The sequence below is a fragment of the Onychostoma macrolepis genome, chromosome 11, assembly GCF_012432095.1.
Source record: "Onychostoma macrolepis isolate SWU-2019 chromosome 11, ASM1243209v1, whole genome shotgun sequence".
Classification (NCBI taxonomy): domain Eukaryota; kingdom Metazoa; phylum Chordata; class Actinopteri; order Cypriniformes; family Cyprinidae; genus Onychostoma; species Onychostoma macrolepis.
Window position 1 is genome coordinate 4,279,588 of NC_081165.1, and position 12,454 is coordinate 4,292,041.

A 12,454-nucleotide genomic window follows, 5' to 3' on the forward strand; every position below is an offset into this window, starting at 1 on the left:
TACAGATGTAGCCAGAGAAATACACTGCAATGTCTGTAATGTAAGACACCTAAGACAGTGCGACAGGGGGACAGGGCAGGTGATTGTCTTTGCAGTGGTAAACCATGTGTGCCCCTAGATGTGTTCAAGAACTTGCAAATGTCTTGGTGGAAGAGTGTGTTGTAATAGTGGGGCAACATCTCACATCAAATACCAGCAAATCAGGCGCAGAACATGAGAATGAGATGCACTGTAATACTTAAAGCTGTTCAGAAAGTTGCTGAAAATAAAGGCAGTTGAATGCGAAAGTTTCCTTTTTTGTTTATATGCATAAAGATAGGACAATTAATATATTAATTAATTATATTAATATATAAGCAGTTAATATGTATGCAACATAAATATAAGTAATTTGAAAAAATAAAAATACTGTACTGTCTTACTGCATAGTTCATTAATTTCAAGCCAGACAGCACATTAATGACATTCACTCAGGGAGTATATAATCTTTTTATCTGTTTCTATATGGCATTTATAACTAATTAAATTATATATATATATATATATATATATATATATATAATTTAAAAAGTTCAGAAATAATGCATCAGAAATAACGACACAATGCTGCAAACATATTTTTCACAACCAGAGGGAGATGAATGATTGTAAATATTCTACTTGCTTTGTGGTCATCGAGTTCTTAGTGTCTGTCATCTCTTTTGCTGACTCTCTCAGTCCCTACTAAACAAATTTCAAGTCCATATTTACATCAGATATCAAGTTGCATCACAATTCTCAGGCACTGTTACATGAGATAGTTCCATCACTCCTTTTACGTGATGAAATTTTTGATCCTTTCTCATCAACACACCAGCAATGGCCTCTTTGCATTCCTCTTGATGACCGACACTGTTTCAAGAAGGTCAAAAAGAAGATATAAACTACATTATTGTTTGTAGAGAACAGATAACATTGTTACAATGTACACCATGACCTCATACGGATTTACAAATGGATTTACAAAACTTTTCAAGAACCATGGGAACTGTTTTACAACACCTTCTGTGTACTCTACACACCTGTTTTCTCCGGAAGAACCCTTGTCTGTCACAGTTGGGAATGTAGATGTCCGGAATTGAATGAATAATTGTGAGCTCTATACTTTGGAGGACTGTGTTTAGCAGTTTGCGACAAGGACCCTACAGAATGAAATAACAGCAGCAAAAACACATAATGAAAACATGTTTTCATTTCTGACTAAGAATCAGACAGTAGGGACACTACATAAATATTTATGTAGAACAGTAATTTACAGAGTCAAAAATATTACCTTTTCAAAATTGTTTTCATTGGTTGATGGATGATAGTCTGAAACATAATACTTGTAGTTTTAACATGATTGCAGTATAGCTTTTGTTCAACTGAACAGCACATACTGGTGGTTGTACTTAAAATATTAATTCAGGAGAAAGGTTCAAACATGCTATGGACTGTAAAATGAAGTAACAGATAATCTGATAACATACAAACAATATTCTTACCATTATAGAAAAAATCATACCCTGCTAATTGTACAGATCAGCATTTTGCAATAGGTTTGCTGGTTTCTCCACCCCTTTTAAACTTTTATGTGAAAAACTCATTTAAAAGTCTTTTAGCAATGTGTGGGTAGATTATAAATCCTTTTACACATCCAAGTGAAAAATTCACATTTTTTTTTTTTTTTTGTGAACTGTATTTACTTTCTTTCTAGTGTATACATCTACATGCACAACTTTTAGGTTTAGTTTGTTTAGGTTAGTCAGTTCCTCAAAATCTTTTTAACCAGACAAAATCCATTTAAGACTAATCAATTTCATCTCAGTTTAAAGAGATGCACCGAGACCAGTCTTCTTACCTGTAGGTGGATGGATGTCAGTAAAGGTACTTTTGATGTTTTTGCAGACCCCTCGTCCCTGAAGCAGTGCCTGAAGGGGACTTTGCTCTCCAAAAGGAGGGATACACCGAAGACCCTGAGTACATGGTAGAGTGTAAACCCCACAGGGTTCACCTAATGCCAACACGGATGTGATCTCCTCCCCTGATAAACGTTCACCTCTGTGGCCCTTGGGTTCCCCTGAGGGCCCATTACACATTGTACAGATATTCTTTAAGCCTAATACAAGGGAGTTAGAGCCATATAAGCTGAGTTGAATGGTAACCAAAAGTGTTAGTAAATAATGAAAAGTAACCATCTTTGTCCAATTCAGAAAACCTCAGCAGATCAAGAGCCTTTTTTTTTTTTTTTTTTTAAATTTCAGTGAATAGTCTTCTCGCTTCCGCTTCTTTTTTGCTATTGATGTCCCTCTTTAATATTCAGTGGCGGTAATGTGGATGTGCAGGAGACATCAGGTGTTAATAAGACAGTAATTAGATAAAAATTGCCCAAAAAATGCAACACGGGCTGCTTTTAAAGAGCTGAGATGGTTTAGGGGTGGGAGGCAGAGAGAGCAGCATATGCTGGGCGTTAGATAAGAGGTGGAGTTACTTTATAAATGTATCCCTCCCATTTCTGTCACAGCTCCATTTCAAAAGTTATATCCAAATTGAGCTGGTTTGAATTCATGAATTATGTGAACATGTAATATTTTATGTTTCGAATGGGCATGCTGATGGATAGCTTTCTCTAGGTATAATATAACTCCTTGGTGCCAACCCCAAACCAAAAATGAGACATTGTCTTCGCAAAGCATTTGACATGTAGAGACAAAACTTGACATTTGTGCTTTTCCTAAAAGCAGTATAAGCCAATGGTGCTAATAGTTTCTACAATCTATTTAGGCTTATAATGCTTTTTGGAAACATAGCCCTGTTTGGGGAATGTGGCACCTATTGTGCTTACTACAGTATAGCCCTTGTAATTTCTGCTTGCAGAAGCATAAAGAAAAAAGAAGAAAAAAATAAAATAAAATCTTCACTGATATTCACTTCACTGTCTTAGTTGTCATTATTAAAATGGAGCAATTCTGTCACATTGTTTTTATCAGTGATATCCTGTAACTTGTTTTGACACAATGTGTAGTTACTACATCAAGTTGTAATGTCAAGTCTTTTTTTACATTTACATTTACATTTACATATTTAGCAGACGCTTTTATCCAAAGCGACTTACATTGCATTCAAGTTACATTTTTTACATTTTATCAGCTCTTTTTTATATATGCCAAACGGTTTCAGAACAACAGAGTGATGTTCTGGTTTGTCAACAGGAAAACTACTTTTTTTTAGTTGAAAATAATTGGGGTCTATGTTTCCTTTCTCCTGGATTTTTAGCAGTAAGTGCCACTTACCTTAGGATGTTGTGATGGTGTATTATATTAGTTGTTTTGGCAGCAAAACAAAAATGTCTCACACCCGCAGGAACGCCCACACATTGCCAAGACTTGGGCTACTATAACAAATTGCTCTATTGCAATGTATCAAATTTTTTCCAATTGTCTCCAAGTTTTTTTTCCTCCCAAATCACTCACACACACACACACACACACACACACACACACACAAATGAGCAAAATCCTTTTTCATGAAGTCATGGTTGATCGCTTAATGACTTTAAGCCTGTTTTTCGAGAACTTCACCCTTGATCTGTCATTGCACTGATTTCCCCATCGCAATGATGTCATAATTAATCGCCTCAAGTAGGAAAATGAGCACCACATCACAGGTGTTTCTGAGTGACATGGGGAAAAATGAACAAGGGCTTTCCCCTCTAACCAGAATTTTTAAAACATTTTACTGATATCCAATGAAACAGTGTATGTGCTTTGTCAGACAATGTCTTAGTATTCCTGTCATAGAACAGTTTACAAACATGTTGTTGGCAACCAGCTTCATCTCTACAGCTACAGGTGTGCAAGTCACCTATAGGCTATATAAAGGAGGGTGACCCCACATTTGTCATTAATTATTATTATAATTGCTTACCTCAAAAATGGTAATCCCATAATCCACAGTACACAGGGAGAACATTAAAAACAACAACAACAACAACAAAAAGGCCTCATGGATTAGCTAGCATGAAGCAACATTTTAACCCACCAGGTTCTATACAGTACAGTATATCTGTTTGAGTGTGTATTATAATATATATAAAATATCATAATGCATTTATGGTTTAATCCATGAGGAGATTTTTGAACAAAGCTTTAAAAAAAATAAAAATAAAATAAATACTTAATTTATATTCTGTAAAGCTGAACTATGACTTTGACTCTAAAGCTGAACTATGACTATTATTGAGCAAATAATGTCTCCCATCTTGGGACAATACCCCTGTCACAAAAAAAACTTTGCCTGAACAAGATCCGAGCTTCATGCTGAAGCCACATCATCACAGGCTGTGATGTTGGCCAGTCATCGTCAGCAGTTGTGCATGCCAATCTGCGAATTAGTAAAATCTCTGCAAACTCCTTATGAACTCACCCATGCCACCGACCCAGCCGAATCAGCTTCTGGTTCTTCCACAACACATGTTACGGGAGGTAATCCTTGTTTGGCTTTACTTGAAGTTTGATGGTACTGCAGCTAAGTGCCAGCGATTTTTTTAATTTTTTATGGAATATTCCTTGTTTCTGGCACAACAACCACATTTGTTTACCATTGAAGAAGCTAAAGTGGTATTTGTCATGTTGCTTCTCTCTGGGAAGGCTTTAGACTGGGCACCATCGGTGAGGGTAAGAGAGGATTACAGATGACTTTCTCTCTTTTTCAAGCCAAACTCAGAGATGTATTTGAACATCCCGAGGGTGGTAAGGAGGCAACCAAGAAATGTAACCTTCATAAGTTGACTGCTGCTGAGCACAATTATGATGTTGGCAACAGAGAGTTGCTAGACATGAAGGTTGCTCTTAAAGAATGGAAGCACTGGTTGAAGGGAGTAAAACATCCTTTTCAAGTACTAACTGACTATCACAACTATCACAAAATAAGTTCGTTCCGCCAAGAGGCTGAATCTTTGAGAATGCCCTACTGACATGATGTATGTTCCAGATGTTATGCTACCTCGAGTTCTTAGATGGATCCCTACCTCCTTATGTTCTGGTCACCCTGGCATCCAAGCAACTATTGAGTTGTTCCAGAACTATTTCTGGTTCTCTTATCTCTGACACAGCCAACTTTGTACACAACTTTGACATCCGTGCAACTCTAAAATCCTCTAAACAACCCCCAGCATGCCTTTTTCAACATTTCACTATGTCTTTGACATGTCATTGTCTGTCTTTCATCTGGTTATCATCCCCAATCCAATGGACAGGCCGAGTGTCTTAACCAGGAACTAGAACGTTTCCTTCACTCACACTGCCAATTCAACCAAGATGATTGGGGTCAATTGAACTTGGACCTGACAGACCTCATCCGACATGTCCAGTACTCTGTCCATGTTCACTTCCTTGGCTACATCATTGGCCGCAATGGCATATCAATGGATCCTGTCAAGGTACAAGCCATTCACCCCTGGCCACAACCCATCACCCTGAAAAACCTGCAGTGCTTCCTGGGCTTTTCCAACTTTCATTCCACTCTTCTGAAACAACCACCTTTGCTCTTTAGTCCATCCTTTCTCCTATCAGTTCCATCTAGTGGACTCTGGACCACTTTTTTTGCATGAACTAAATTTTATAAAGTTTTATAAAGACAATTGTTTTTAATACAGTTTTCACGGTCTCTGAAAAGCCTGTCTGATCTGATGAGATGTATTACAGGCTCTGTCACTTTCCTTTTTTGCTTGTAAACTCAGTTTGAAGAGGCAGTGAATTAACGTTACTTTCGTTTTGAAGGGAACGTGCCGATCCTGATCCCTAAATGCGTCTATGTTCGCGCAAATCAACCGTAATGCAGCCTCCCCTACAGAAGTGAGTATAAGGTTTTGTTTTTTTATGAATCTTTGCAAATCGCTTTTCCTAATAACTGGCTAGTTAGCCAGTTTCGTGGCTGAAGTTTACAGTCTGCTCGTCACTCCACGGAAAAGAGGGGCGGGGTCAGCAGAGCTCATTAGCACTGAAAATAGAGCTGCTTTTGACAGGGAAATGAGAAATTGAAAAATTTTAACCAAAGTATGTTATAGACTTTTCATTAAGAATCATATCAGCTTGTGGAAAATGGGCATCAGATGACCCCTTTAAATACCTTTGACTGTTCATGTCCCTAGCTGTGAGTGCTTACATACAAAAATGCCTGAGCATTTCAGAGCAGCCACCTGTCAATCAGACAGTGCACTAATACTGATTTGAGACTGTTTTTATTTCAATAGTTCCTGACTTGTCACCAAAGTACCAGTAACTGACTTCCCTACAACATATAAATTGAAGTAGAAATTGCATTTCATTACAGTAGCTATTTTAGTGACCCTTTTTTGAAAGTTTTGTTTTCCAAGTTTTTTTTGTTCCATCGACAGAGCCCATAATTATGCCATGTCTCAGCTATTGCCAATCCAATTTGTTGACCAATAATCTAAATCAGTAACACAATTTTCACACAAACAAATCTAGTATACGCACACACACACACAGCCAAATGAAAAATCAGTGGTAGAAAACTTCAAATAAAATGATTAAGTGTGGCCATCTGACATTATATCTCCTGCATGTGAGGGTTTGTAGAGCATGGTTGCAGGCCCTCCAATCAAAAGTTTGTATCATCAACATTATCATATAGACACATATAAACAGCAGGCATATTATTTCTGGCAGCATACTGCGTTCGTTAAGACTGAAACAATGATCATCACATAATCTGTATGAAACATAAAAAAGTAGCACACTACACTAGTACACCATTTGTAGTACACACTGCAGTACAAAATATACCAAATGTGCAAACAATGGCCATGAAAAAGGCTGTTGCAGTGCAGTCCCCAAAAGCATGCCTAGGAACATTATGAATCAAGGTATGTTCAGGCCATATGAGAATTAACATAATTATGCCAGACAAATCTCACTAAGGACAACAGGAACAAGAACCAAGTAAAACTGCAAACTAAGTCCACATACACCACAAGGGCATAAGTACAGGGCAGTGCTGGCAGATCAGGGGTCCACTGGTGATCTGGAGGACATGCTGAAACAGATGGCTGCCACAGCAGAGTGGAAGACCACCACAGTGGAACAGAGACAGGGAACCAAACAAACTCAGGGGCATAGATGGCACAGATAGCCATAATAGAACAAGCAAGTAACACAGGGAGTTTAGGAATGGCACTCCTAGACATTACAAGCAATCAGGAGCAGGTGCTGTCACCTCTAGGGTAGACCACTGGGCCAGGGAATACAGACACTATCGGACATGGGAATGGTTCTTGGTTTCGTTATAGTCATCATTTTTATCCGCTTAGAAAATCGCCACTGTTTATTTTGTGTCACCATACTTACTCGTGTAACTACTCATGTAACCATCTTTAAATAGGGAAAACATGGAAGTGTTCTAAATTCATCCCTGTTTGGATCCTAAGGAATGAATGGTGCTGCTAAACGCTAGCATAGTGGCGCCGCGCGCTATAGCAATTGAGTGCACGCACTGAGACGGGAGAGGTACATATCAGCTTGTCTAAGTTGAGGGAAGAACATATTGTAATATGGAAAAATGGTGGCGTTTTCCTTTAACAAGACTAAGTAGACACAGCAGCTAATAATCTGACTAATGACAAGGGGAAAGAGTAACCAAGCAGAACTGCAAACTCAAAGTCCACATAAACTCATAAACATAAAGGTGCTTAAAAGCTTCTTCACAGCGATGCCATAGAAGAACCATTTGTGGTTCCACAAAGAACCATTCAGTCAAAGGTTCTTTAAAGAACCATCTCTTTCTTACCATTCTATAGCCACAAAGAACCTTTTGTGAAACAGAAAGGTTCTTCAGATATTAAAGGTTCTTTATGGAACCATCTAGACACAAAGGTTCTTCTATGGCACCGTGAAGCACCTTTATTTTTAAGAGTGTACACAACAAGCGCACAAAGATAAGAACATGATTTTTTTTCCATCAGAAAAAAATAAAGCTGAAAGAACTCAGAGCTCAATTAATAAATCTAATGATGTGAGTTTCTGTTTTCTTCATTATTTAACACTCACTGGGAATTTACAGGGTGATTGGCTTAAATGATGTGGTCCCAAAGATGGCAGATTTCAAATCATATACTTCCAGTTGATCCTGCACCAACTGCGCAACATCCACTGAGATTAACTGAAAAGGATAGTAATAGTATGCATTATGTTTGTCCTTTTTGAAGCTGGAAACTTTCAAACAACACTTTTATTGAATAGAGAAAAGAATATGTTTAAACAGTTGTTTAAAATGCTGTTTAAATAGTTTTAGAAAGAATATAACATGTCACAACGCACAGACGTTTCTCAACGTCTCTGAAGTATTTCATGTCATTTAACCATTAGGAGAATAATTGCTTCCTTGCTTTGTGCATGAAAGCTTGTTCATATTTCTTAAGATGGTGTTTCCTCAAGAAGTAGTTTCCAGTAATTTAAAAAAAAAATGACACTCATTCTCCCAAATGGAGCAGCCCAACATTTTCACTAAATGGATAAAACTTTATCTGTGTTTACACTTAACATCAATACACTGTGCACTGGTCTTTCCACTGGTCATATACTCCATGTCTCAGGTCACAGGAATCTCCCGATATGTCCTCCATTGGGCTTATACAAATAACAAATATTTTCCTTGGATATTATGTTTCATAGTGGTCACGCTCCTCACAGCAGACAGAGTGACATTATTTAACAATGGAGCCAGTGACCTCAGCATTCAATAGCGAATTGCATGTGCCATGTGTCAAACAAATTTAGCACACGGAAACTTGACTCAAAGATGGTGTAAGGTGGACTTTATTTGGATCTCTGTATTGCATGTTGCATACTTGGACTGTAGAATCACCAGGGAGTTCACCTCAATCTGAAGTCTAAAGGATCAGGGCTACTTCAAGCATAAGACAGTTTTTGGGAACTCCTTAGAGACAAAACTGAAACATCGTTTCTGTTATCTACATGTACAAATTTAGAGATGGCATGGTCAGAATGCACACGCACATATGCAAGCACACACTCATATATTGTTTTCACTAGCATTAAAATAGCAACTTTTAGAATTTATTAGGCCAAAGCCATTAACGGATCACTCAACATATCCAAGGGTCAACAAGAATCCTATTAAAGTTTGGGTGGCACGTAATCTGGTAGCGGTGGCGGTACACATTTATTTCAAAGTGATTGAGTGAATGTCCTGAAATACCTTCCTGAAAGAAAGAAATAATAATAATAAAACACTCTCACACTTTAACATACAGCGCAAAAAAATTTAAAGATGAAAAATGATCACTAAATGTCTGGCTGCTGCAGTGTGCTTGTTGCCAGGGCAGCAGGTCAACAAAACAAAGTCAAGCGCTGTCCACACCTTACATCTGTGGTTAACATTAAAGATAGAAATGTAGGGATCTGTCTGCACTGTTGTCTAATGGGTTTGAAAGGTTGGAGGGAAATCTAACAGGAGAAGACAGGTAACCTTTGCCTTAGGAGGATAGAAGGTGTGGTGAGCAATAATCAGATCTCTGTAATTCTGTATTGCACCATCAGCTGTCCTGCTGTGATGGCTTTGAGTGTTATGGATAAGTGAAAGGGACAGAACTGAATTAAGAATCACGAAAATCGCAGTTCTGTTTTTAATAAATGTAGGACAAAAAGGAATAAGAGTAAGATGTGGGGGACAGAGAAAAGGCAGTGAAAGAAAGAAAGAAAGAAAGAAAGAAAGAAAGAAAGAAAGAAAGAAAGAAAAAGAAATACCAATAACAGTCTAGCTCTCTAAGTGGAAAGGGAGGTGCTGGCAGACTGTCAACAAAAATAATGAGCATCATTTATGTATTTATTTACATTTTTGACAGCCTCATGTCTTGCATTGTTTTAAATATGTGACACAAGGTCAACACAAACTGGGAAAGTCCAGAATAAACCACAAATCTTTGCAGTACCATGCCTAACCACCTTTGAACGCCTTTAGAATGGATTGGAACCCCAAATACAAGCCAGGCCCAGTTGCCTAACATTACAGTCTAGCCTCACTCATGCTTACATCTAAATGGTAGCAAATCCTTGCAGCCATGTTTCAACATCTAATTGAAGGCCATCAGAGAAAACAGAAGCTGTTTGAAATGAACAACAGAAAAGCACATGTGGATATGGTCTCTTGACATATTCATACATTTAAACATAGCACATAGTACATGTACCATTTTTGAAACACCAAAAAGTACTTTCAATTATTTTTATGATCTGCACTGTTATATCCACATTATTTCACCTGCACCTTTATGCTCAACTCATTCCCTACCTTCAAGTACAAAGTCTATAAAAGCCACTGTGTCTGCAGTCTTATGCAACCTATTTAAGGGCTAATAGAGGATCTTGATTTAACTAAAAATTTTGTCTTAACTAAGAAAAAAAGGAAGGAAGGAAAGTAAATAATAAAAGTTGGCATTTTGCAAATTTTGCCCAGCAGGTCAGTTTGTGTGTAATGTTATATAAACATGGGTGTGTGGAAAGTTTGAAAGAATGGATTTCAGCCGTATTAATTCTCCCGAATAAGGTTACTGATCCAGTTATAACCATGTCATAATAATACTGTTAATATTTTTATCCCCAGTGGATTTATAATGGAATGATGGATGGCACTTGTAACATTGCAGGCCTGAATTATTTTGTTGCTCAATAAGGATTTAACATTTTAACGTCTTAATAGCTAGTGAATACCTATATGCAGACATTTTTTATTCTCATGGAAAAACAGTATGTCCAGCTATTACAGGCTCTAAAAACTGCCAGGGACGAGCATATCTGTAAACTCAGAGAAAATGAGCAAAATAATCCAACTTTTTTATTTAGCACAGGGGCTAGATTAACAAATAATCAGACATCTCCCAAACAAAATATTCCCTTACAGTTTAATAGTACTGCCTTTATGAATTTCTTCACTGATAAAATAGATAACATCAGAATTACAATAACAACTGTATAATCTACAGCACCTTGTAATTCAGTTTCATTCGTCGCACCTAAAGAAAAAACGGCAGTACTTTACAACTACAGGACAGGAAGAGTTAAATAAACTTATCACTGCATCTAAACCAACAACATGTTTATTAGATCCTGTACCCATTAAATTACTGAAAAATGTGTTACCTGTAGCAGAAGAACTGCTTCTCAATATTTGTCACGAATCTGGTCTATGCACTTCCGCTCCCTCACCACCAGAGGTCACCCGCTCATCACATGGACTCTTGCACTTCACCATCTAACTACATTTCCCATCATCCATTGCACAGATATCACAGCTGTCACCAATCACTCATTGCACTAATCACACGCACACCTGATCCTACGCACACGCAATCACACTCTATTTAAGTCTTGGACTTTCTCTTGCCCTTGTCAGTATCATAGTCTTGGATTACCTGTTCACCTGTGTTTATTTCAACCCGTGTTTCCTGGATTAACCCTTTCTGTGCCATTCCGTGTTTCTTTTCAGTTCCTGTATTGTTCTGCGTTTTTCACTCCCCTAGTGTTAGCTGCGATACGGAACTTTTGTTGTTTTCTAGTCTGTGTTCCTAGTGTTTACCCCTGTCTCCCTGTTCGGACTCTGATTATTTCCCTTGCCTGGATTATAGCTTGTGTACCTGGATTATCTCTCTGCCTTGCCCCATTGGATACTGTTTGCCGATCGTCGACCCATGCTTGCCCTAGGTTTACTCTTTGTCTTGTCCCAGCCATACCTGTTTGCCATTGTTTCGACCCTGCCTGTATTTATGACCATGCCTTTAAATAAAAGCTTGCACATGGATCCGCACGTCTCATGTCTCGTCAGCCACGTTACAGTATACTCGGCCACACGAGGATCCAGCAGCTTTTCTAACGGACCCTGGTCAGGTATGGACCCATTCTACCAGCTGCTCGATCTACGACAGGGAAGTTCATCCATCGAAGAGTACGTCACTCAATTCTGTGAGTTAGCGTATATGATTCCATTTGAGGTTGTATTAAAAGACATTTTCCGTTTTGGATTGAGCGAGCCAGTCAAGTCATGTTTACCTGAGGGGAACTTTAACTGCAGTTTAACGGATTTTTTGGACTATGCTTTACTGTGTGCTGGCTCTTTGTTCACTGTGGGTGTTGCAGAAGAGGAACGCGACACCGCGTCTAATACGGTAATGGTGGACGCACCAGATCCCGTTCACAAAATGGCGACCACCACAACACCCTGTCATGTCATTGCTGCCAGTTATGAATCAAGTCAAGTCACAGTTGATGTCAGAGAGTCAAGTCAAGCCACAGTTGATCTTAAAGAACCAAGACAAGTCACAGTTGATCTTCGCGAGTCAAGCCAAGTTGCAGTTGGTCGTCATGAATCGAGTCACGTCTCAGCTGTTTGTCCAGAGTCA

General features: G+C 38.3%; 1 protein-coding gene across 1 annotated transcript; it reads right to left on the reverse strand.

The window, feature by feature from the left end:
* Positions 1 to 663: 663 nt before the first annotated feature.
* Positions 664 to 2,362, reverse strand: igfbp6a (insulin-like growth factor binding protein 6a). The gene is made up of 4 exons (XM_058792007.1): positions 1,880 to 2,362; positions 1,313 to 1,350; positions 1,062 to 1,181; positions 664 to 891 (listed from the first exon to the last, which is right to left on the reverse strand). Exons 1-4 carry the CDS (start codon positions 2,214 to 2,216, stop codon positions 778 to 780), a joined length of 609 nt encoding a protein of 202 aa, XP_058647990.1. The 5' UTR covers positions 2,217 to 2,362; the 3' UTR covers positions 664 to 777.
* Between the last annotated feature and the right edge of the window lie 10,092 nt (positions 2,363 to 12,454).

What these genes read in the sequence shown, in the direction of transcription:
- igfbp6a (XM_058792007.1), bottom strand. Translation starts at nt 2,216, where the DNA reads ATGGTTACTTTTCATTATTTACTAACACTTTTGGTTACCATTCAACTC. An exon ending in TGACATCCATCCACCTACAG is followed by an intron (nt 1,351 to 1,879) that starts GTAAGAAGACTG and finishes ATTATGTTTCAG; the next exon opens with ACTATCATCCATCAACCAAT. An exon ending in GGTTCTTCCGGAGAAAACAG is followed by an intron (nt 892 to 1,061) that starts GTGTGTAGAGTA and finishes TTCTTGAAACAG; the next exon opens with TGTCGGTCATCAAGAGGAAT.